The sequence below is a fragment of the Microcebus murinus genome, chromosome 10 (genome assembly GCF_040939455.1).
Source record: "Microcebus murinus isolate Inina chromosome 10, M.murinus_Inina_mat1.0, whole genome shotgun sequence".
In the NCBI taxonomy this organism is placed as follows: domain Eukaryota; kingdom Metazoa; phylum Chordata; class Mammalia; order Primates; family Cheirogaleidae; genus Microcebus; species Microcebus murinus.
Window position 1 is genome coordinate 50,750,558 of NC_134113.1, and position 23,229 is coordinate 50,773,786.

General features: G+C 37.3%; 1 protein-coding gene across 1 annotated transcript in view; it reads right to left on the minus strand.

Annotated features, from left to right (window-relative positions):
* DBX2 (developing brain homeobox 2) overlaps positions 1-21,302 on the minus strand; it is a 32,940-nt gene extending 11,638 nt beyond the window's left edge. Inside the window, exons 1-2 of the mRNA XM_012748297.2 lie at positions 20,781-21,302; positions 6,452-6,547 (exon numbers count right to left, since the gene is read on the minus strand). Coding sequence (XP_012603751.1) covers positions 6,452-6,547; positions 20,781-21,189 — 505 coding nt within the window. The 5' untranslated portion in view covers positions 21,190-21,302. The remainder of the gene's footprint in view (positions 1-6,451; positions 6,548-20,780) is intronic.
* Between the last annotated feature and the right edge of the window lie 1,927 nt (positions 21,303-23,229).

Genomic DNA, 23,229 nt, shown 5'->3' on the forward strand with positions numbered 1-23,229 from the left:
CCTAAATTTATGACAAATGTCTGACTTGTATAGCGACTTCCAGGGACAAAAAATTAACAATCAAATAATATAAAATAAAAATAAACAGATATGGAGTATAATGCAAGTAAAAGAAATGAGGCTTTTCAAAGCTAGGGCCACCAATTCAAAGTGCTACAGGCTCTGTCAATTTGGAGATATCAACATCATATTATTACTATCATTTTATAATGCAGCTTCCATATATATTTAGGGTTTAACATGGGCTGACATATGTGCCAACTACACACATCATGTCATGTAATCTTTACAACAATCCCCAGAAGTAGATATTACCATTCCAGTTTTCCATAGGAAAAGACTGAGGATCCAGAAAGTTAAGTTGTGGAATTGAAGTCACACATCAAATCAGAGAGAGCCAAATCAATGCTTTTTAAAATTATACCAAAGATTGTCAAAGTTATGAATGGGCAGAGAAAGAGATGGGGAAGTGAGAAGAGTCATTTTAAAAGGGCAGAATTACCTGGGATAGAAAACTCCCAATTGCCCTCCTCCAGAGAAAACCTGTCTGAAGGGCCTCCACTACCAATGGAGATGTGCAGTGTGTGGATGATGTTGTTGGGGGGACAGGTGAGGGAGGAGACAGAAACACAGCATTAGATAATCCAGTAGTAGCCATTCTCTCTATGCCTCAGCCTCTAAAAAACATGTCTCAACTCTGAAGACAGGGCGGTGCTATTTATAGAAGCCAGCAAGCACTACAGAACAAAGAGGGACCCTAAACAGTCACTTTCTCGACATGGGACCAAGAGCAAATAGCTGCGGCTCTGTCCTGTCTTTCCACCACTGCAATCCAACAGAACCCCATCCCGTGAATAGTGTGCCAATAATTTATATGATGTTTAGACTCACCTGGATTCATGTGAATCTCTGGATTATTGATCCCCTTTTGGCCAGCTTCCTTTGTCTGATATCCTCCCCCCATATTACTTCAAGAAGCCCTGTAAAGGCTTCTGGATCATGCGTGTCCAGGGCCACTCTATGCCATATGGTGATGTCTAGCCCCTGCTGGGGTACTGGCTGTGCTCTGTTCCCTGTTATTTTGCAGCCTCCACTCCCAATGAGGGCTACCCTGAGGTCACAATAGGCCGAGGAGTGCTATATAAAGGCCACGTCTCATAAGCCGTGTTTTTGTTTAAGCTTTGCTTTCTAACAGTTTTCCATATTAAAAACTAATTCATAACCTAGTATCCCGCTGAATTTGTAAGGAAAGGGACAGCACAAGTCTATGAAGCACCACTGAATCTAGATCTCTCAAGGCTTTTAGTAAAAAAAATATATATATATATATATATATATATATATATATATTCTAGGATAACTCAAACCAGAGGGTACCAATAACCCTTTAGGAAACAGAATTCTTTCATCCTTTAATATAGATTCAATAGTTCCTCAGAGCTGGAAGAGACGAGGTTGTTTGTTTAATCCAGGCCTCTCCACCAGGCCAGCTAAAATGCCATCAGCCTACATTAACTATTTCCTCAAAAGTAAGTTATTTCAGACCTCGATTCTGTGTCTCTCCCTCCTAGAGCCAGCTCTCCTCAAATGTGGGATGATTCTTGTCTGTGGGCTCATCTTTTCCTGCTGACTCCTATTTTTCAGGGGGTTTCTCTTCCAGGATCTTCTCTTCCATCAAGAAATTCCTTAACCTTCTTATTCTCAAATATGTGTGTGTGTGTGTGTGCATGTGTGTGTATCTTATCTAATTTCTGTGATTTGAAGTTTGGAGACAGAAGATATAGCATTTGCCTAACCTGCCCTATTCAAATTAAAAGTCTATTCTCCAATCTCTACATAATATATTATTTGGGAGTGCTGTATAATACTACTTATCATACATCTTGATTTGATAGAAAATTTTTCCCTTATATCAAGTTCAAATTTAACTTCCCCCAAACTATACTCATTGGTCCCAATTCTATCTTTTATATTGCATACCATAGATCTAATTTGAAAATACACATTCTCCCTATCATTTCTCTCTACCAGGCCAATTTCTTTCAAGATTCCTGACTAGTCATATAGATCCTTCACTATTTTAGTTGCTCCTTACCTCTTAACCTGGATTTTATGAGAGAGTTTGTTCAATGTACCTTTCTACATGGCCTCCAGAACTGAACAGGTATAGTCTGACCACTTCAGAGCCCAGCAGGACTTTAATCACCCTTGTTCTATAGTCTATTTAGTCTATTTATAAAATAGTCTATTTATAAAAGAATAGTCTAGCATCCCTGTGTCATTCTGCAGACACGTACAGACCTGATGGTGTATCTCTTTCCTACTTTGTTCTATTCAGCCCATTTTCCCCCTCTCCTATTCCATACTTGTGCACTTGGTTTTGGAAACCTAAAATCAGGACTTTATAAGCAGCCCTGTTAGATTCCATGTTATTATGTTCAGTCAAGGGCTATAGATAAGATTAAGGACAAGTACCCCATAATGCTAACAGCTCCCCTTCCCAACTTATCACCCACACCCTTTTCCACCCTCCTAACTGCTTAAGAACATTTGGGAAGAAAAGGATTCCATTCCAGGAATCTTACCCCAGTACTTTCACTGCCTCTCTAGAACTGATGAATAGAGCCATCAACTTGGAAAATCTATTGTCTTTGAGTCTCTGATTCCTTTAAACATTTTTCCTGGTTGACTGAATGTCATTTATCTATGGAACACTCTTCTCTTCACTTTGAGAAGTCAATACCTATATTCATCTTATTGCACAAACTCTATTATGTTTTAGACAATATAATTAAGTTTCTTTCTCTATTAGGAAAAAAATGCCGCATTACTCTGAAGATCTTACAGTGCTAAAGTTAAATCCTTATTTTAAAAAATTTGTATGCAACCTTTTGTGGATTTCCATAGGTCCTGGTCAGTTTCCTCAGCCCACTGGCCACTCCCACTGAGAGCAATACAAGAGAACACAGCTAGGTCAGGTGGCAAGAATAATAATCAGTCAACTACCCATCATTGACCTGAAACTCACAGAACCAAGTTATATTTACTGCAAAAAAGTAATGTCTCTTTCCTGCTGTCTTCCAGAAAATCCTAGATTCAAACTTGGAAAGTATATTATGTTCTTATAAGTGTTAACAAGAAAATGAAGATAGTATGATGAACTCAAAATGTACAATATAAGTTCATCTCCCAAGAAAAGGGCAAAGCATCTTGTCCCAAAAGAGTATTTTCCCTGATCAGATTTTTATAACGCCACTCCAAATTTAAGATTTGTCTTTTAAGGCATAAAATTCTCAAAAGGTGAAATCCAAGTTGGGTACTCAAAGATGAAGCAAAATAATTATCTGATTAATTCAATTAGCTAGTCTACACAATTAAGATGCCTATGCTTTTTCAAATAGTTTTTAAAAAGTCATTATCTACATAATTTCCACAACTTTCCATTTCATGTTATTTGTGAAATGTGTTATTTTGAAAAGAACCTTATGGATGTAATCAAAGATTTTCCATATACTGCTTTGGGGGAAGGGAGAACTTTTACCACTGCCTTTTAATTTTTCCCCACTGTAAGGGTTGCGCTTAAATAACCTATTAAACTATTTAACTGTATGTGAGAAGGGCACTGGATGAATGATTGTTTCCACATTGCCACAAGAAGTCAACTGTAAATCTAAGAAGGTAACAAGGAAAACCAAATCAATATTAAACAAATGAATCCTATTAGTCAAAATGATATTTCACTTGCATAGTTAGAAATGTGTTGATCCGATGCCAGTCTTTTGGAAAGAGTGAAGTCAATAATGTAAAACGATGAGGGCCACTGATTTCATCAGTTATTAAAATTTTTAATATAAACCTTAATTTTGGCTGATGAAGCTGAAAATAAATACGAATTTATTTAGCTAATTTTCCTTTGTATAATGGAAAATAATTTAAAAGCTTGGGCATAAAAACCATTCTAATTTTAAAAAAAGAAAAAAAGGAAATCTAGTAAATACCTAAATAAAAAAGATTATTGTACAGATGTAAACCTTATTAACTACTCCTTGGTATCATGATTATTTATGTAGAATTCTTTATTGACAGCTTAATTCCGTCATTTTGTTATTATTTACTGCCAATACCAATGAACATTGTAAATAAAAAAATAAGAAATTCATTTTAGCATTATAACTAATGAGACACGACTGTTTATTAAGAACACTTGTGGCATCACCAAACTGTTTTAAAATGCCAACTTTAGAAATGAAGACAAACTAAATGCAACACTTTCTATCATTGATCTGAGCTGTGCTAATTTGCAGCTTGTGTGTTTATTTAAAAAAAAAAGATAAACACAGGACTTTATAACCTCTAGGGATAAACATCATAATTTACAACAGTTATGCAAAAGGCACAAAGTGAGGACTAACAAGCAGATGGAGGAAAATGAGACTCACTTAATTTTTCAAGTGGTTGAGAAGATAAAGTCATCTAGAAAATGTCTTAAGACATTTACTTTTATGTGCTCTATTTATTGAACTGGCTCAACTTTTATGGCTTAGAGACTCTTAAAATACCACTATAAAATAACACACTCACACATACACACACGAATGCCCGCCTATTACATAGATTTTTTTTTTTTTTGTCCATTTCGACTTACCTGAACTGTACTGCTGGAGATTCACTAAAGTAAACGTATTATACCAAGGTGAATAAGCAAACTAAGGGTGGGTTATTTAATCTCCACTCCCAAAATCTAACACCAAAGACATAATTCCACAGAGATGCTACTATGATACAGTATCAGATATTTGGTTTTTAAGTCTTCACTCCAGAAGTCTCTTCCTGATACTCTCTAACATATGGTGATAAATGTTTCCTTAATTTGCACAACAGTTTTCAATTGCCCACATAGGAGACCACCTTGAAGGAGCGAGTAAAAGGTTTAGTCATGGTTTCTATTTTTCTATTTGAATTCAATACATTCTAGTTAAATGGACAATTAATAGGTCACTTCCAAAATAGTAGTGTATCAGTCCTGGTTAATAAACAATCCCCACAGTTGATAATGGGCCTGTGTATTCAGCAAGTCCCTGTATACACTCAGCTCATCCACTAAATCCCTTTTCAGGTAGACAGGGTTCTATGGGAAGATGAGCTAGAATGAGTCTATAAAAGTCAGTTTCATTCACTGCCTTATTTTTCAGTCAAGTGCTTTAAATGGTGTCCAGAAATTCACTTGGAATGTGAGACAGGAGAAAAGACTGACACACAGAGCCTTGCTTTATGACCATACAAAAGGGCAACTGACCCTTGCCCAAGCCTTTTCCATGTGAAATGGTTCCTAAAGTTCATCTGCAGAGTGAAAAATCGTGGTGAGGTCGCGTGTGGATGAGTCAAGTGAAAGTGACGATTGGTCACGGGTCTGTCACCCATTGTGGCTGAGTCCCAGGCATGGAAAGTGCTCTGTGGGAAAGTATCAGCCCCCTAAAGAGATGCTCAGAGCTTGCAGCTCATTAAACGGCCAGCATTTGCTGCCTCACTTGTCAGGAATCATTCTGTGGAGAAACTGCTCTCCTGAAACATTCATAAAACACATGCACAGAGGCGGCAGGGATCTGAATTCAAGTGTGATTGAGCTCAGCGCTTTAGCCTGACTCAACTCTTAGTTCACTTTTCACCTGGCAAAGCTGTTAACCTGAATAAATGTTTTCTCTCGAGCAGTTGAAATAAATGCACCCCTCCACTGGACCTCTTTACCATAAACTCAAATTCTCTGCCTACAGATACTTTTCTGACGCAGAAATCTCAAGACCAACGTGAATTTTACTTTTAGACATTGCTTCTTTGCGTGTGACAGTGTGTACACACACACTACAGATTTCTGAAAGTTTGTCATCCTCACTCCACCCCCACACACTATTAAAATTTTGCTTTTATCATGTTTGGAGAAGATATTGAAAATATTTCCTACAACCCTGTTTGGTTCTCTTCAAGATGACAAAAAAGGACAGATTTGTCTCCTTTCATGAGCTGGACAATTTTTAATTATTTTCTATAGACACCTAGTGACTTTCTGTGTCACATTTTAAACTGAATGGAGATTTTATGCAGCAGATATTTTTTGCCTTTTTTCCTTTCTTTTCTCTTCTTTCAAGGAGGGTTGTTACATGTTTCGAAAAGAGCCAAACTGGACCCTCTGAAATCTTTTCTATCAAATGGAAAACAAGTCACTTTCCTTGGTGTGTCAGCCCTGGGTTTCAATGCCGTTAGAAACCGCTCACAATTGCTCAGTGTGCTGAGGTTTGATAAATCTCTGGAAACCTCCTGAATAGGATCGCTGTGATTTTTAGTGAGGAATTAGCTCCTTGCCACTGCATTACCAATTAGTTTTCCAGAGCACATTAAATCCTGCTGCTTTGGTGTACAGAATAACTGAGGCATTGCTGATGAAGCATAAACTTACTTGGAAAAGCAGCAGAGGACCCGGGGCGCCGACAGGGCCCACCACAACACGCCGAGTAGAATGGCGGGGCGCTCAGAAGGAAAGGTTTGGAAGGCGCTGCAGAGAAAGCATTGATCTCATGGATTAGCCATTCTTTCAGAAAATATTCAAAACTCCAGTTTCCCAAAAGTCACTGAGTAAACACACTTCATTTTCTGAGCCTTTACTTAGTTATATCTTGTACTGAAATCAAAGTCATTTTAAAGTAGCCTTCATCTGCCAAAGAGCGTGCCAAATAATTTTATCAAGATTTGGAAGCTATGGTGGGAAGACTCAAATATATCAAACACTCAGCCTCCTAGTTCATTTTCTCTGTGGTCATAATTGTAAACAGTAAATATATCAAATATTCCTTTATTTAAAATACCCTAGAGCATCACTGTCCAAGAGAACTCTCTGTGATGATGGAAATGTCTGTATCTGCACCATCCAACAAGGTATCTACTACCCACCTGCTGCTACTGAACACTTAAAATGTAGCTAGGATAACTGGGTAACTGAATATTTTATCTAAATTAATTTAAACTTAAATAAACTGATGTGCCTAGGGCTTATGATATTAAGTAGTACAGCTCTAGATATTCTATTAATACTTAAGAAATAATTTAAATGTATGTGTTTATATTTAATTTTTACAGAATTTGTATTACTTTACTGTTTATTTTTAGATCTTTGAAATAGTGAGTTGGATTCCAAAGTTAGTAACAGTTAATTTAACGAGCAATTTCATAACAAAAGGTGGCGTTTCTGACCACATTTATGTGTTTTAAAGTATTAACAAATAATCACATTTTATCTCAAGAGAAATTCAGTTAACCTGAGAGCATTTGGGTTTATAGTATAGTGAGTTGCCATATAATTCTGCTGTGCTCAATTTATTAAACTATGATATTCATAAAATTTTCTAGAAATATGCATGGAATAGTTATGATTACTCTTGTAGCAGAGGTATGAAAAGGAGATGCATTTTGGTGTGCAAAGGTCTATAAATTTTTTTTGAAATTTCATTATTATATGTTGCTCTAATATTTTGACTATGAAACCACCATATAAATTATGATCATTTCATTTGAATTTAAAATTTTAAGTGAAATTTTAAACTCTGTACCTCAGTAGATAAAAATAGCTGTGAAGGATGTCACAGGATGTGAATAATAACTCTCCCTTATTGAACACTTATTGTATGCCATGCCTTAAATACACCATGTTCTTTAATACAATGGGTTTAATAATATATAATGCCGGCCAAAACTTTCTATAAGTGAGCACTTGCTTATACGAGGATATTTCCAGCACAGTGTCTGGCACATTCTTAATAATCAATATGTTTTTAGTAACTGAATAAATGATTTTCCAGACTAACAAATAGGAAACTCCCGTGGTCTTCTTAGTGAAAGAATGAGGATTGAGAATTAGCCCCTTCCTTGCTTTCTGACATATCCTAAAACATGGTATCTTCCATAATAGATGACCTTGAAATAAAAAAATGTGACTTAAAAATATTTTTATTATTTTCCCTTCATATTCAAGTGGCAGCTTCTTTCTTTTTCTTAATCGCATACAGCGAACATTGTTTTGATATGACTACATATCTTTTTGAAGAACTCAGTAATTTCCAACTCATATTTTAGTCAACTTAAAAGTATATGTTTTTTTCACCAATTTCTCTGTATCAAAATAAGATTATTACCCAATAAAAATTTTACAGTATTTCAGAGTCCTGAATGCCTTAAAGTTGCAAATTAATTATAAATGCAGTTTTCTTCCTATATAATACAATGGAAAGTCATCAATATTGATGTTTTTAGTTTTATTACTATTTCAATTTTCAAGGAATATACTATTTCTTTTAATGCTGTTTTGAAAATTTGGCAACTAAGTGAAAGTATAAAAAGGAAACCCATTTTAGTGTTCAAAGATCTCTGCAAATTTTTTTGAAGTTTCATTGTTATCTTCAGTTCTAATATTGACTATAAAGCCATCACAGAAATGATAAATCATTTCATTTGAATTTCGCATCTTAAATTATTTTACAAGAGTATGGCACTGAATGGGTGGGGGAGACCAAAAAAAAAAAAAGAGTATAGCATTATTTAGGCAGATTTCCATTTCCATTATTACTATGAATATATGAAGAACTTTGAAAAATGTAAATATATTTCTAAGTATAAAAGTTGCCTCATTATGTTTATTCTCTAGCATTTATATTAGCTAACTTATTTCTCCTCCAAAATTCATACTCTATAGATAATTAAATCATGGCTATTGTGCTGTATGCCTTTTTGTATGTTTTGAGGTAGAAGGAAAAAATAAAATACTCAGCAATGCTGTATTTATGCACATAAAATTAAACATTTACCATGTTAGCTGAAAATACCCCAAAAGGGTTTGTTTTTGTTTTTGCTCAATATAGAGCATAGAAAATAAGATCAGACACTAATGATACCATTGAAATAATGATATGGGGTATCATATGTTATATAAATATTATATCAAATCTGTGTTATATTTTACATATATCATATCAAATTTATAATATATGAAATGGGTGGCTGGACTTGGTGGCTCACCCCTGTAGTCCTAGCACTCTAGGAGGCCAAGGCGGGAGGATCCTTTGAGCTCAAGAATTCGAGACCAGCTTGAGCAAGAGTGAGACCCCATCTCTACTAAAAATAGAAAGAAATTAGCTGGACAACTAAAAATATATAGAAAAAATTAGCCGGGCATGGTGGTGCATGCCTGTAGTCCCAGCTACTCTAGAGACTGAGGCAGAAGGATTGCATGAGTCCAGGAGTTTGAGATTGCTGTGAGCTAGGCTGATGCCATGGCACTCTAGCCCAGCCAACAGTGAGACTCTGTCTCAAAAAAAAAAAAAAAAAATTTGATACGGATATCTAATATTACAATATTTCCTATTCTAACCAAAATATTTCTCGGCCTAACTCTATGGATTTAAGGGTGGAAAAATAAAAGATTTTTAAAATGGATGGTTCATTTGAGACAAGTGATCAAATAAATTTATTTGTGATATCATTTGGAGATGTCTGATCTTAACATTGATTGTAACCAGAAAAAGTTTTAATTGAACAGTCTGTCATATTGCTATATATTACCCTATCTTAATACGAAAGCTGTAATCAAAATGACAGTATCAAATCTAATTACAAAACACATATTCAAAATCTATAGTAACAACTCTAGTATGGGTTAAAAAACTGGCTTTCACACTTTGTAACATGACCAGGCTTGAAGTCCTATTGTGTAGAATTTCTTCACCGTTTTAAATCACCCTTTGACACACATATTTACACAGGCGATTAGTCAATTTCTGATTACTATACATAAATACACCTTGTTTAAGCTGGTTTAAGTGGAAATCACTGTGAAATTCCAATTAAGTGCTCTTTTTTTTTTTCACATGCTTCTACTTTGACATAAGGCAATGCTAATCCAGCTGAGCATATGATTGTAGGAATACTGAATGGCTTTAGGAAATAACCATTTAAAACAAGGCAATGCATTTAAAACATATATATTACACTTTTAACATTTGTAAACCACACACTTTTTGAAAGTAATGAGCAAAAGAGGAAATTTAACATTGATGAAAACAAAGTGACAAGTTGACAGATGTGTTAAAACTTTTGTAAGCCCTTAAGAACTACTTTGAAAATGCTCTGAAAAAGGCAGAAAACAAGGCAATTTCATCCTGGATGATATGCTCTTCAAACTCCATCAATGCAATCTAGATGTAGTTACTTTATCATTTATGTTAGAAACAATTCATTGTAGGTTTACTGAATGATATTTATAATGGTAATATTTAAGGAGTGCTTACTAAATGTCAGGCACTGGACTGGCTACGAATTTAACACATGCTGTCTCATTGATCTGTTAACATTCAAGCTCAAATGGGCATGCATCTGGAATGATTATGACTGCTTTCAGCAAATTATTTTTAAAAAAGGACAAGAGGAACAATACAGAGTTTAGTATAATAACTAGTTATTAGCCATGAGGGATAGCAATTTCATGCACGACCACTCTCCCAGTTAGTTATTCAGTAAGAGCTGAAGCCTGGAAAATGGATATTTCTCTGAAGATTTCCATGAGAGAAAAACAAATGGCCTTTCCTATGGAAAAAAAGTATGCACGGGGGTCAGGTTCTACAGCAGGATGTTAGGTTCTTTTAGTATAACATTCCAGGACACTCCAAATTTCATATCCCACCAACGAATCTAACTTTCAATTTCTGTGTGAAACTGTTAGAAGTTACAAACGAAATGACTTGAAATTTTTGGAACTAAACTGGGGCCTGTCTGAATTCAAGTGACCAAAATCCCATGTTCATGGAAAACTTCACGAACTTCCCATACTTCTTAATCAGATGTTCTGACTTATTTGAAGACACAGATTCAGATATCTTTTAATTATTTTGAATATTTACTTAAGATGGGAACTTAATGGTGAACTAGCCTGATTTTTTTTTTTTTTAACTTAACTTACTAGATGGTTCTGTGATCTAAGTACCCATAGCTAAGAATAGTTACAAGGCTGGCTACAGATAAATTATTCTCAAAAATTCTGTTTTCTAGAAAACAGTAATTTTTAAAATTGATTTTTGTTCTTTTCATTCCTCTTTACTGATGAACAAGAAGAATAGTGGGAAACAATGTTCTTATTATCAGTGCAAACCACATTACCAACTGACTTGAGCTGATATTTTAAATAAAGACTACTAAAGACCACTAACAAAACCTTCAAATAAATTTTTGGAGCCCACTGCAATTCTATGCAGATTGGGCAGCACATATTAAGACCAATGAAGAGAAATGAGAGCATGTTGTAAGACATCTTACTAAGATAATCAAAGGACCAAAAAAAAAAAAAAAAAAATCTCTAGGAAAAAATAACAGGGAATTAAATAATTTCCCAAAGATGGTTTTAGTGATCATGGGTACTAGGAATAAAAAGAAATCTAAACTTCAGACTTGAAAATAATACACAAATTGAAAAGACTATCTGGAGTAGGGTGGATCCAAAAACAAGACTCCAAATAATAGCAAACATCTGTCTTTAGTAGTTAGACCTAAGAAATATCAATTAGCTAATGAGGTTTGATTTATTTTTATCACACAATCTGAAAGTACTTCATTTATGTGATCTCATTGTAAACTCTGCCTTCAATCACCAGGGAATGCAAGTTAGGTGAATTCATCCTTTACCTTTCTGTTTATCAGAAAAACAAGGGAAGCCAGCATTTTTTGCCTCAATAGTATTTGAGAGACAGAAAAATAAAGGTCTTAATGTTTTAATACAGCCCTTCATTGAAGAATTTATTTTTTAATGTTTCTAAACTTACCAATTTGAGTCTGCTGGTCAAAAAAATGAAATGTAAATTTCTTAGTACTTCAAATTCAATTTTGTTCTGCCAAACCTGACGCACTCCCCAAGAAGGAGATGCGATCCAAAAAAATTCAAACTGTACATTTCTCTAGCCAGTGGTTCTCAACCCTGAATACACATTAGAATTATCTGGGCTGCTTCTCAAAGATACAGATACCTGCGGCCCCACATTAATTGGGTTAAATCAGGAGGCTAGGAGTGGCCCCCTAGCATAGCATTTTTTCCAAAACTTCACAGATGATTATAATGTGTAGCCATGATGAAACCATTGAAAAGAATATAAAACAACGCCTGACACATAGCAGGCACTTAATAAATGTTAGCCTTTCTTCTGGCCATTATTATATGAGATCAATACTAAGACAATATATAAAAAGAAGTACCAGTCCAGACTTTATTGAAATACAGAATCAGGTAAAAAGAATATTGTTAGCAAGGGTTGGTCAAAGGCAGCTTCGAGCAGGAGAAACATCTTAATTTAGACCCTGATTTGGAAAGTACTTGAAACAGCAAAAGAAGAGAATGAGGGCATTCCAGGAAGGTCGCTTGAACAGAGGAAAGGAGGCAAAGATGGCAATGACTCACCAGGCAGGTTACAGAGACCAGCCTGGCTCCTGGGACAAGGCCAAAGGGGTGAACATTAAGCCATGTGGCTACAAGAGTTAAATGCAGCCGAGGGAACGAAGGTCTTTAAGGCCAGAGTATTTTCATCTGATCTGTATTCAAATGGGATAAATTTAGGTTTTCCTGAGTAGCTTGGTGATATGACAAAAGCTACATTTTAGAAAAATTCACCTGGCAGTGGAGGGTGACATGTAGTGGAGTAAGGAGACACCAAGGGGGAAAGGCTCCGACTACAGTTAAAATACGCTATAGCAATAGGTGACAATAAGCATTTATTTAGACACTTCCACCAACATCTTCTCATGTATCCTCACAACACCAACAAGTTGACAGGGTTGGCCTCCCCTCAAGCTGTGGGACACTAGTTCATTATGACCATCACAGGTACCCAGGGTCACCACCTCTGCTGCTTCACCTTCCAAGGAGTCTCCATTAGACAGCTCTGGAAAAATGAACTAAATCTGAGCAAATGCCTTGCTTTATTATTATTACTAATATAAAGTCTATGTCACAGAAAATAATACTATATAAGAGAATGTTATTTCTTTGTGAAGGTTCCTTGAGCTCCTAGCTATACCACTCTGTGTAATTTATTCCTTCATTGGTCTATCCCAGCAGAAGATGGACCTAGCGGGGATTATATTTGATACTGGTTATCATGGTTTCACCCTGCGGCAGATTTTAAATGGCTACAAATTATTTGGTACTCTTCCCATTGAGAGGTGGGGTCCATTTCCCCTTCTCTTGTATTTGGGATGGTCTTGGTGACTTCCGTAATCAAGAGATGTGGCAGAAGTGACATTCTGGAATTTCTAACACTAGATCATGAGAAGTCCCAGAACATCTTGGAAGTTCAACAATGTCCAGAATGGCCACAGCTGCAAACCATATGGGTTTTTGGAATGTTAGCCCTTGGAACTCTCCCTTCTAGAACCTAGCCACCATGCTCTAAGATGATCAAGACACTTTGGAAAGTCCAAGTGTGGATGCTGCAACAAACAGCTCCAGCTGAGTACCCAGTCAACAGCCAGCATCAACTGCCAGCCACTGGAGTAGCCGTCGTGGACATCCAGCCCGGTCAAGCCTTCAGATGATTTTACCCCCAGTTGGCATCTAATAACGTCCCTCAAGATTCTAAGTGAGAGCCACCTAGCTGAGCCAGTCAATCCCCAAAATTGTGAAAGGAAATAATAAATTATTCTTTTAAACCACTAAGTTTTGGGATGGTTTCTTATACAGCAATACCTCCTTTACCAATATTTCACTTATGGTGAAATGGTGGAAAGGAGTCTTTCACATCTTTTCCTGTATCTACCAATGGCATGTGCTTGAAAGTCAAATGCTGACCCTAACATTGGAACATATTTTGAAAAGAGGAAAGAAAGGCTCTGTAAGGCTTTGTGAATTGCTTAGGGTTATACAATCAGTAATATAAAGATCTTGGACTTGAATCTAGACTTTAAAATTATAGGAATGCTACTAAAAACCAGCTCAGAAAACTATACAGTAGTTTAAAATTTACCCAATTTGCCATTTATGCGTTGGAGCAAGCATTAGCAAACTTTTATTACAAAGGGCAAGACAGTAAATACTTTAAGCTTTGTGAGCCATAAGGTCTCTATTATGATCATTCAATTCGTAACAAAAGCACCTATAGAAGATATGTAAACAAACAGGCGTGACTCTGTTCCTGCTTTGAAGAATCAGACTTTTTGTTTCAGACTCAATATAACTACAGAATTGGTTCGATACACCTAACCTCAATCCAGCCTGAGGTTGTCTACTAAAAAACTTGTCAGTCTGTCATGGTTTTTACTCCCTTCTTAATGTGCATAAATTTTCTCAAACAATAACTTATTATTATATTTTAATTTAAAAAGCATTAGAGATTTAAAATCTTAAAGAACAAGAAATTTTAACTCTTCTCAAGAAGACTTGTTGAAATGTATATATTATGTATTCTACTTCTGATGGTCACTCAGAATTCATAAAATTAAGGTGGCTGTGGCATAGTGTCTGAACACATGAAAGAAAAGTTAAAAAAAACCTAGTTCATCTCTGGAATGTTTATAGACAAGAAGAAAATTAAATATTCAGAAATATATTTAAAAAGACTCAAACTTTTTCTTTCTTTCTTTTTTTTTTTTTTTATATTCCTTCTACTTTTTTCTTTTTTTTTTTTTTCTATATCCAATGGCAGCAATTTTTTCTTTCTTTTTCTGGATGCTTTGCTTCTGAAAGAATAGTCTAAAAACTAATACAGGCGTTTTGATCTTTGATTTCAGAGAGGACTTTAGTGTCTTAACTTTATTGGTTACATAACTCACAAAAGTGTGCCTGAAATATTCCCAACTAATAAGTGGTTGACAAAACGAATAACACTATTAAAAATGAAATCAGTTATGGTAACTTCATGTAAAGTGATGAATCATTCAGCATAGCCAAGTTAAATATTGACTGGAGGCTAAAAAGAATGAGAGGGAAAGATTAAAAGTGGAAACATTACTAAAAGTAAAATATTTTGGAATAAAATATACAAGGTCTGGTAAGCATGTTATATGTTAAGGCAAAAATCCAATTTCTTACTAAGAGAGTATAAAATAGAAACACGATCTAACGAAGCCTTAAATGAGGATTCTAATAAGCATTCCTAAATAAAAATCATATTGTTTCATTTTATAATTTGCTTTTTTATTCTCAGCAGACTCCAGGTGCATTTGAATGAAAATTTAGTTCTATAAACTGACGAAATGTGTGTGCTTTCATTGTATATTAAAAAGAAAAACCACTGTAATTAAGAAAAAACTTTACCTAGAGCCTCTTCTAACTCAACTGTATTAAGGGCCATAAATCAAGTCCTGCAAAAGATACAGTAAGATGTATTCTAAAATTATGGACAATGTCAATAAAAGAAACACGGTATGGAAAGCAGGCTGAAGTGAGGAGTAAATGAAGTATTTACTGCCCACCTTAACGTAAGGACACATTTCTTTAAATACTTTTAAAATGGTAACATTTCACTTCTATAAAAACTTTCATAGCAAAGAATCTCAAAGCATTTTATGAACACAACTATTAAACAGAAATCATACATGATTCTGTGTCCTTTACTCTGAAGTGCTTACCATTTCTATCATTGTTCAGCAGCAAACGTAATCATAAAATATTTTTGCACAGCAGAAAGCGACTTTCAGGTAGGCACAAGAACAGGAAGGAGGTGGCACAACCAAAGAGGAATATAATAGCTTAGGTTCCAACATCTGATCCACATTGATGGCAAACAAATATAGATAAAACCACCCTTGACAATCCTTTTAAATTGCCCATAACACATGGATCCTTTGATATGCACAGCATAACCCTGAACACTGTGAATCCTAAATTCAATTCTACATAAATTCATACGTAAATTTCTGGACATTCAAACCAATGTATCTCTTAGAATAAGCCCCAAATCCCTAACAGTATAAGAGTTAACTGGAAAGTTCTAAAATGATCCTTCTGTGCCTGCTACATGTACTCTTGTTTTATTATTAAACCTCAATAGCTTCAATTCATGTTACCAGATTGAGATTTGCTTGTTGTCAGAGCAAGCAAAAAAGCATGTGTTGGGGGCGTGGGGAAAGGTGTTAAAGTTGGAGGCAAATTAAATACACTTAAATTGTTACCCCACTATATTAATAGTTCCAACTCAGACATTATTTTGTAAGGAATGTGTCTTACTCAATAAGTACCAAATGTAAAGGGACTATTAGTTCCATTGGTTCTATTCACTGCAAGAACTTCTTGAACCTGAAAATATTTAACAATTTAGGGACCATGTAACAATCTATTCAGAGCTGATTACTCATGAACTATGTAAAATTTAATATGTTAATATAAATACAAAGATATGTTCAGCTGATTACAAAAAAAACACACAGATATAGTAAGAATATGGCTCTGGTATTATCTACAAATTCCACCAAAAGATGACTGGGGTGATGGCCCTAAGCAAAGAACCACTAGAATAGGTTCCATCATTGTCCTGTTCTGAATCCCCCATTCTCATCCTGGTTCTGGATCAACACTCAAAATTCCGTAATTTTAATTTCCTACAACAAACATAGAGCATAGTGTTAGCAACAAAAATGTCAAACTCTGGCTTAATAAATCAGATCACAAAGTTTTCATTTAGACTGGAGCCCCTACTTTGAGCACAAATGGCTTTTTCTCCTTCTTCCAAGTGCCTAAAATGTAATAGAGGCAATTTTATTTCGCACTTTCAGTATATCTCCATGAAGGAGGAAAAAACTACCATTTGCATTACAAAAATGTAAGTGCAAAAAGTTTCAGACAGAGTCAACAATTAATTGATAAACAATACCTGACACTGGTTGGTAGCAAGAAAACTAGAGTGCATGTTAAGTATTAACAGTCAGAAACAACCCTAACTGGATGTAAAAAAAAAAATTGAGTATCTTCCATTTCCGTACTAGACAGTATGACCTGCTTGGCAAAACTACTTTAAAAAAAAAAAAGAACAATTTAACTCACCTATCCAGAATAAATATTTGCTTTCCAATTCTTTTATATGCAGTAGAAGGAGTAGATTTAATAAACAAGGAAGGAAATGATATTCAGAAAATTATTTCTATGTCAAACATTTTCTAAAATGTTTAAAATAACGAATGCTATTTTAACAGAAAGACTATTTCATTTATTTTGAAGAGAACTGATGGCATAACCATCAACTGGAAAATTGATGTCATTCTATAATCAAGAGAAATTTTAATTTTTCAGCTTTTTACATTTCAAGACCTTCTTTTATATAAAAAGACATGGTTATTTTAATTTAGCACAATATTTTCCAAATAATAACATTAGTGAACTTCTGGAGAAAGATCTCCAATGATTAGAATTTACTCACAAAGCCTCCTGGTTTACACTAATAAACTATAACAGACCTACACCAATTTTTTTTTCAGATATAAACCCTAGAGAACCTATTTACTACCCAGTATTGCCCTAAATATGCCCCTTTCAAGCCTTGAGGAATGCTCTTCAATTTTTAAAGTAAACTTTTCAAACTATTCCATATAAACAACTTGACAGCATATAGCTGTGGAGTGTGCATTTTCTTGCTATAAATATTCAAACTTGTCAATTTTCAGGGATGAAGTAGTAACAGCTAGACTTTCATCCCTGACCTGTAAATCTGTGTTACCATTTAACTGCTACCACCTTTCAGATATGTCTCATAAGAAGATGAAATGGTAAGTCCATTTCTTTCCTTATGGGCTGAGACACAAAAATCACAGTCTGATTTGTTATTGTGACACTATGTGATTGGTTATGCCATTATTCCTCTATTAGTTTCCTACATACAAGGAAAGGCTAACCTAAGATAAGAGCCTGAAGATTTGGGGCATTTTTTTCTTTCACAAGTTCATAGATATTTAAAATGATGCTTGGGACAAAAAGAAAAAATGAGCAAGTGAAATAATCATTGTAGAAAAACAATTAGAATCCCAATAGCTACCTTGCTGGCCTATTATAAGGACTTAAGAAGCTAACGATTGTGAAAATGCTTGGCAACCTATAAAGTAGTACAGAACATAGAATGTAAGCTCTACAAGAGCAGAAATAGTTACCTGTTCTGTTCACTGATTATGCCAATGGCCTAGAACAGAGCCTGACACAGGAGACACTCAGTAAGCATTTGCTGAATGAATGAAATATATGGTACAGTTAATAGTAGCTAACAAAAATAATGAAGCAAAAACCCATGCAGAAGCATAAATCCCCTGGTTAAATGGTCTATATTCACTTAACAATAACTCTGAGGTTTTCATATTCAACAATTAGATGTGTGTACTCAACAAATTAAGATTTGGAAAAAAGTGGGGAGTCCACTTGCTCAAGGTTTCTTAGGCATGGCTCTGGATAAAATAAAAATATCTACAAAAAAATTTAAAAGGAAAAAAATGAGTAGTCAGTATAATGAAATTATTAAAATCACATTTTGTGATCCCCCTCCCAACTTAGTGTTTAAAGGATCAGAAACTGGCCATTCACTGACATTTCAGAAACAGACATAATATTGTCATTGTCGATTTTGAAAACAACAGCTTTTCTGTCTCTTTTCCACTCTCTACAGAACATCCAATCACTATTTCATCCTTACCTAATTTCCATCTGATAGCTAAAATTATTGGTACTCATTATAGCTTCATAATTCTACACTGTATAAAAGAATTCCTATTACATTTGGTAGGGCAAGACTCTGTCATTTAAATAAAATTGGGACAATGTTTAAAAAACTACATTCTTTCTCAAATTCTAAAAATAAGTAAATGTAAATGCTGGTTTTAAGCAGCATATTTGTGGAGACAAATTTATGGGATTTTAATTTTCTTTAGATATTTTTCTAGTTTCAAAAGTTAAATGTATTATTTATAAGAATTATTTTTTTGAAACAAAAAGTTATTTGTTCAAATGAAAATTAACCTAGGAGAACATCAAATCGTCAGGGAGGCTTGAATAAAATACTTGGAAAAATACATACTTACACTGTATTACAATACCTCAAAGGGAAATATAAATTCTTGCAACCCTCTTAATTATTCCAAAAATAATTTTTGCATTTGGGCACTTCAGTAAGTGTATAAGAATGAATATGTTGTTGAAAACAAAAAAGATGTAGGTAGAAGACTACTATATTAGTTGCAATATTTTGAATGAAATGAAAAGGTACATGAAATCATTTTTGAGGAGTATTGAAATATCCGCATTTGATGTGCTTTTAGTTTACTTAAATTTAATCTGTAAAATCTGCAAAGGTTAAAATTGAGTAATTTTTCATGGTTGAGTAGCCAATTATGATTAGGAACAATATAAGAATCTTAGAAAAAGAATGTCTCTGAACAAAATGCCAAACCACCAAAAGTTATACAAATCACCAAATTTTCTTGAAAATGATTTTATGAGATATTATTTACTAATTCTTGTCTACATGAACCTGTTTTTTATATATCTAATTGTCCTAATACTTCAAAAAGAACAGAGTGGCCCAAATTTCCAAGGCATATAAACTTTGCCTTAACTGTATTTGTCTCTCTCCCAGAGTACAAAAGGTTAGCATTTAGCATTTAGGTTTTACACTAGGTGAATGAGACCGGTGTTCATATAATTATATTTGTTCCATTCTGTTAGCAACCATTTCAAACTGAAAGACCAGGACAGGTTCTAAACATGTTAAATTCTATAAAGCCATTAGCAATAAATTTGATCCGGCAGTTTGCTGGGACAATGGAAACTGCTGAAAAAGCGTCTATTAGTCATTCTGGACAAACCCATCGGGATTAAAAGAATGAGTTAAGATCGTCTAAGGACGCAGCCAAAAAAAAAAAAAAAATTTAATCCAATTGGATCTCAGTTTCTGAGTCTCTAAGAGGCTTTTCCCTTTAATCACCACCAATTTGGGCAGCCCCTAAATAAGCTTTAGCGTAATGTTTGACTAAATTGTGGGCATCCTGCTAACTCAGTCCCGCTAGTTAGGTTTTAAATGATAATCAAAATAAACCAAAATTGCCCTACTTTTAGTAAATTCTTATTTACTGGTGAACTTCCTACTCCAGTTGCCAATTCAGCTGTTTTTCAGCTCAGCACGAAGAAAAAGTCGGCCTTGATTTCTTTGCGCCTTAAGTGATCCAAAACGTTAAGAGTGGAGAAAGCCAAAACTTTGCGCAACTCTCCTTCCAAAGATCTTAGCCCGCGTTCCAGAACGGCCCCGACGGTCGTAGCAGTTGAGTGGCAACAGCACCAAAAGCGGGTCGCGCGGAGCTCTCTTCGCCACGAACCTTCCCGAGAGCCGGTGTCGCGCAGCCCCGAGGACAAGAGAGCGGGCGGGTTAGAAACGCTGGACTTGGGAAACCCTGTGAAACTGGTCCAGCCAGCCCAGGGATCTCCGGACTGCCCTTGCCGGCCAGGGGTGTCTTCAGGGTTTCCCGGTTAAGGCCCCCAGGTCAAGGAAGCCCTGACATTGTTGAAAGAAGGAAACAGGAATGAAGCTGGTGGGATGAGATGGGGCAGAAAAGAATTACAGAAAGTGGTGTCCCCCCTTACTCCCCAAGTGGCATCTCCACTGAAGCTCGACAGAGACGCTCCAGGAGGGTCCCGGGCCCGCGCTCGCGCTGTGCGCACCGCCGGCGCCCCCTGATCCTGGGACCGGCCGGGGGACGCGGGCGCGTCCCCTCTGGGGAGGGAGGAGCTGGCTCACCTGGGGCTGAAGGCGGGAAGGTACAGTCTCGGTCCCCCGGAGCCCGGCCCGGCAGCCTCGCGCCGCCCGCGGAGGGGCTGAGCACTTGAAAAGCCCATCGCGTGCCGTAGGGCGCCCCGGCGGAGCTGACTGGTTCCGGCGCAGGGCACAGCTTGAGCGGAACCGGGCTGGCGGGCAGGGGCCGGAGCTGGGCGCCGGCTGCGGCCGAGGCTAGCGCGGCCGCCCGACCGTGGGGCGGGGGCGGCTGCAGCCCGTGCGTCGGGGCGCCTCCGACCCGCAGCAAGTTCTCGATCAGGAAACTCTTGCCCAGGTTGCCAAAGCCGGGCGCTGCGGGCAGGTTGAGGAGCGCGGAGGAAGCCACCACGTCCCAGTACGCGCCGGCGTGGGCCGCCACGGCGCTGGGGAGCATAGTGCGGCGCCCGCGCGCCGCGCACCGGACCGCGCGCGAGCCGCCGCTTCCTGCCGCCGTCCCGCCGCCGCCTCCCTCAGGGCTGGGGCGCGCCGAGCCGGGCGGGGAAGAGAGGGCACCGACGACGGCAGCAGGCTTGGAACGGTAATATTTATTTGCGTTGGGCGTTTTTTTAAAGGGATGGGAGGAGTGAGGGTGGGAGGGGGAAGCTGTGCGTTTCCCTGGCCTGTGGCGTAGGCTCTGGGAGCGCGGGGGGAGTCTCTCCCGCTCCCTATGCAGATCTGGACGGGTTTCTTTCTGGAAGGACGGAAGGTGTGTCCAGCTCATCCATTCATGTCACCCGGCCCATAAAGTGACAGACGCGGCCAACAATACCGGCAGCCCCGAGAGTCCGTGCTGTGGCAAGGGGAGGGGACTCGTCCCGGGAGGAGGTGGGCGTGGAGGCGACGTGCACCGGGCGCGCTGGCCCCCTCCCGGCCGCCGTGCTGGGCCGCGGCCCTCGCGCTGGAGCCCGGGCGGTCCCCGGGGCGCGAGGCCTGGCCGACGCCGACGAGGAGCGCCCTGAGGGCCGGCAGGCAGCGGGCGGGCACCGAGAGGGCGCCTGACGGCCTGGCGTCCCACCTGTTGCGTGAGCCCTGGCTCTCCAGTGTTGGTTGTTAACCTCTTAAGGGACCGACGGGCATCCCTGGGAAATAAACGGAATCGCTAGTGGCTCGAGGGGCTGTTGTCCTCAGGGAAAGTCGGAAGTGCCACTGAGACTGTTGTGGTTGGACGACTGAAAAGTTACCTTTTAAAGGGTAGGTCGTTTGCACATAAAATGAGGTGCCTGTGTTGTAAGGAGAACGAAGTTGTGTTTTTCTTGGAGACTTTTAAAGAAATTTCTCAGTTTCCAGTGATTCATGGCCACTCACCTTTTAATAAGATTTGTTTCAAGGCTTGTGAAGAGACGTGCTTTACTCTGGAAGACATGATCTAATAAATTTTGATCTAGAGAAGGAGATCATAGTCGAAGTTGGTAAAATGCCAAAGGACAGATGTTTTGGTCCAAAACCCAGGAAAGAAAAGCCACCACCAAACTCTCCTAGCCATTCGTGGTTGGGTATTCTTCTCAGAGAGACTGGAATGAAAACACTGCATTATGTAGGATCACAGCTGCTCTTTTTTTTTTCCTGAAAATTTAAGTATTTTAGAATTTATTGACAGTTTGCTAAGTGGGGACTGGGCAGATGAAAAGCATTGCTGAGAGAAAGTGAGAGAGAAAAAGAGAGGGAGAGAGATTAAAAGGCTTTTTAACTACAAGGCAACTTTAAAACCTTCTCATTTTGGAAACTATAATAGTGAAGTGTTAAACTGATTTCTCTGCCAATTAACACTTACCATTGCTACTCTTCTGTCCAAATTTAGATGAATTTATTTAGAATAAGGTTTTTAAAAGATGTCTGCAAAGATTGAAGTCACATGTATAGTTTTCTTCTTTACCCTAAGAATAATTTGGTCCCTGGCTTCAATTTACTTAAAAGCTGGCTGGTGTTGTCAAGCTAGTGAGATAAATTTTCTTTTAAAATTCACCTGTTTGTGAATTGGTTGATTTATGCTTTGTTTATATTAACTACCGTGCAAAGCTTTTCAAAGGTCCACCCTCTTCAAAGATGAGCAAAGGTAGCTAAATTAATAAAGATGGAATTTTTTGCTAAGCTGATAGACAATTTCATCCCCTGCTGTTAAATGCAAGAGAAGTTATTTGCAAGACTGATGTGTACTATCAGTATTCACTCATTTGCTGACTTAGTCAACAGAACTTTACTGAACGTTTAATATTTATTGAGCAGTTCTGGTGGTCCTGGGAAAAGAGAAGAAAGATCCTCGCCTTGTAGGAATTCACAGCCTATTGGGAGCTCGGGGGTAGGAAAAAACCAAGTAACATCTGAGGAAGGACATCTAATTTGGAAGGAAAAATATAAAAGTAAACTTTCCAAAGGAAGTCTCCTCTGAACTGAGTTTCAAAAGATCAATAGTGGTTGAGGAGAGGATGTGAAGTAG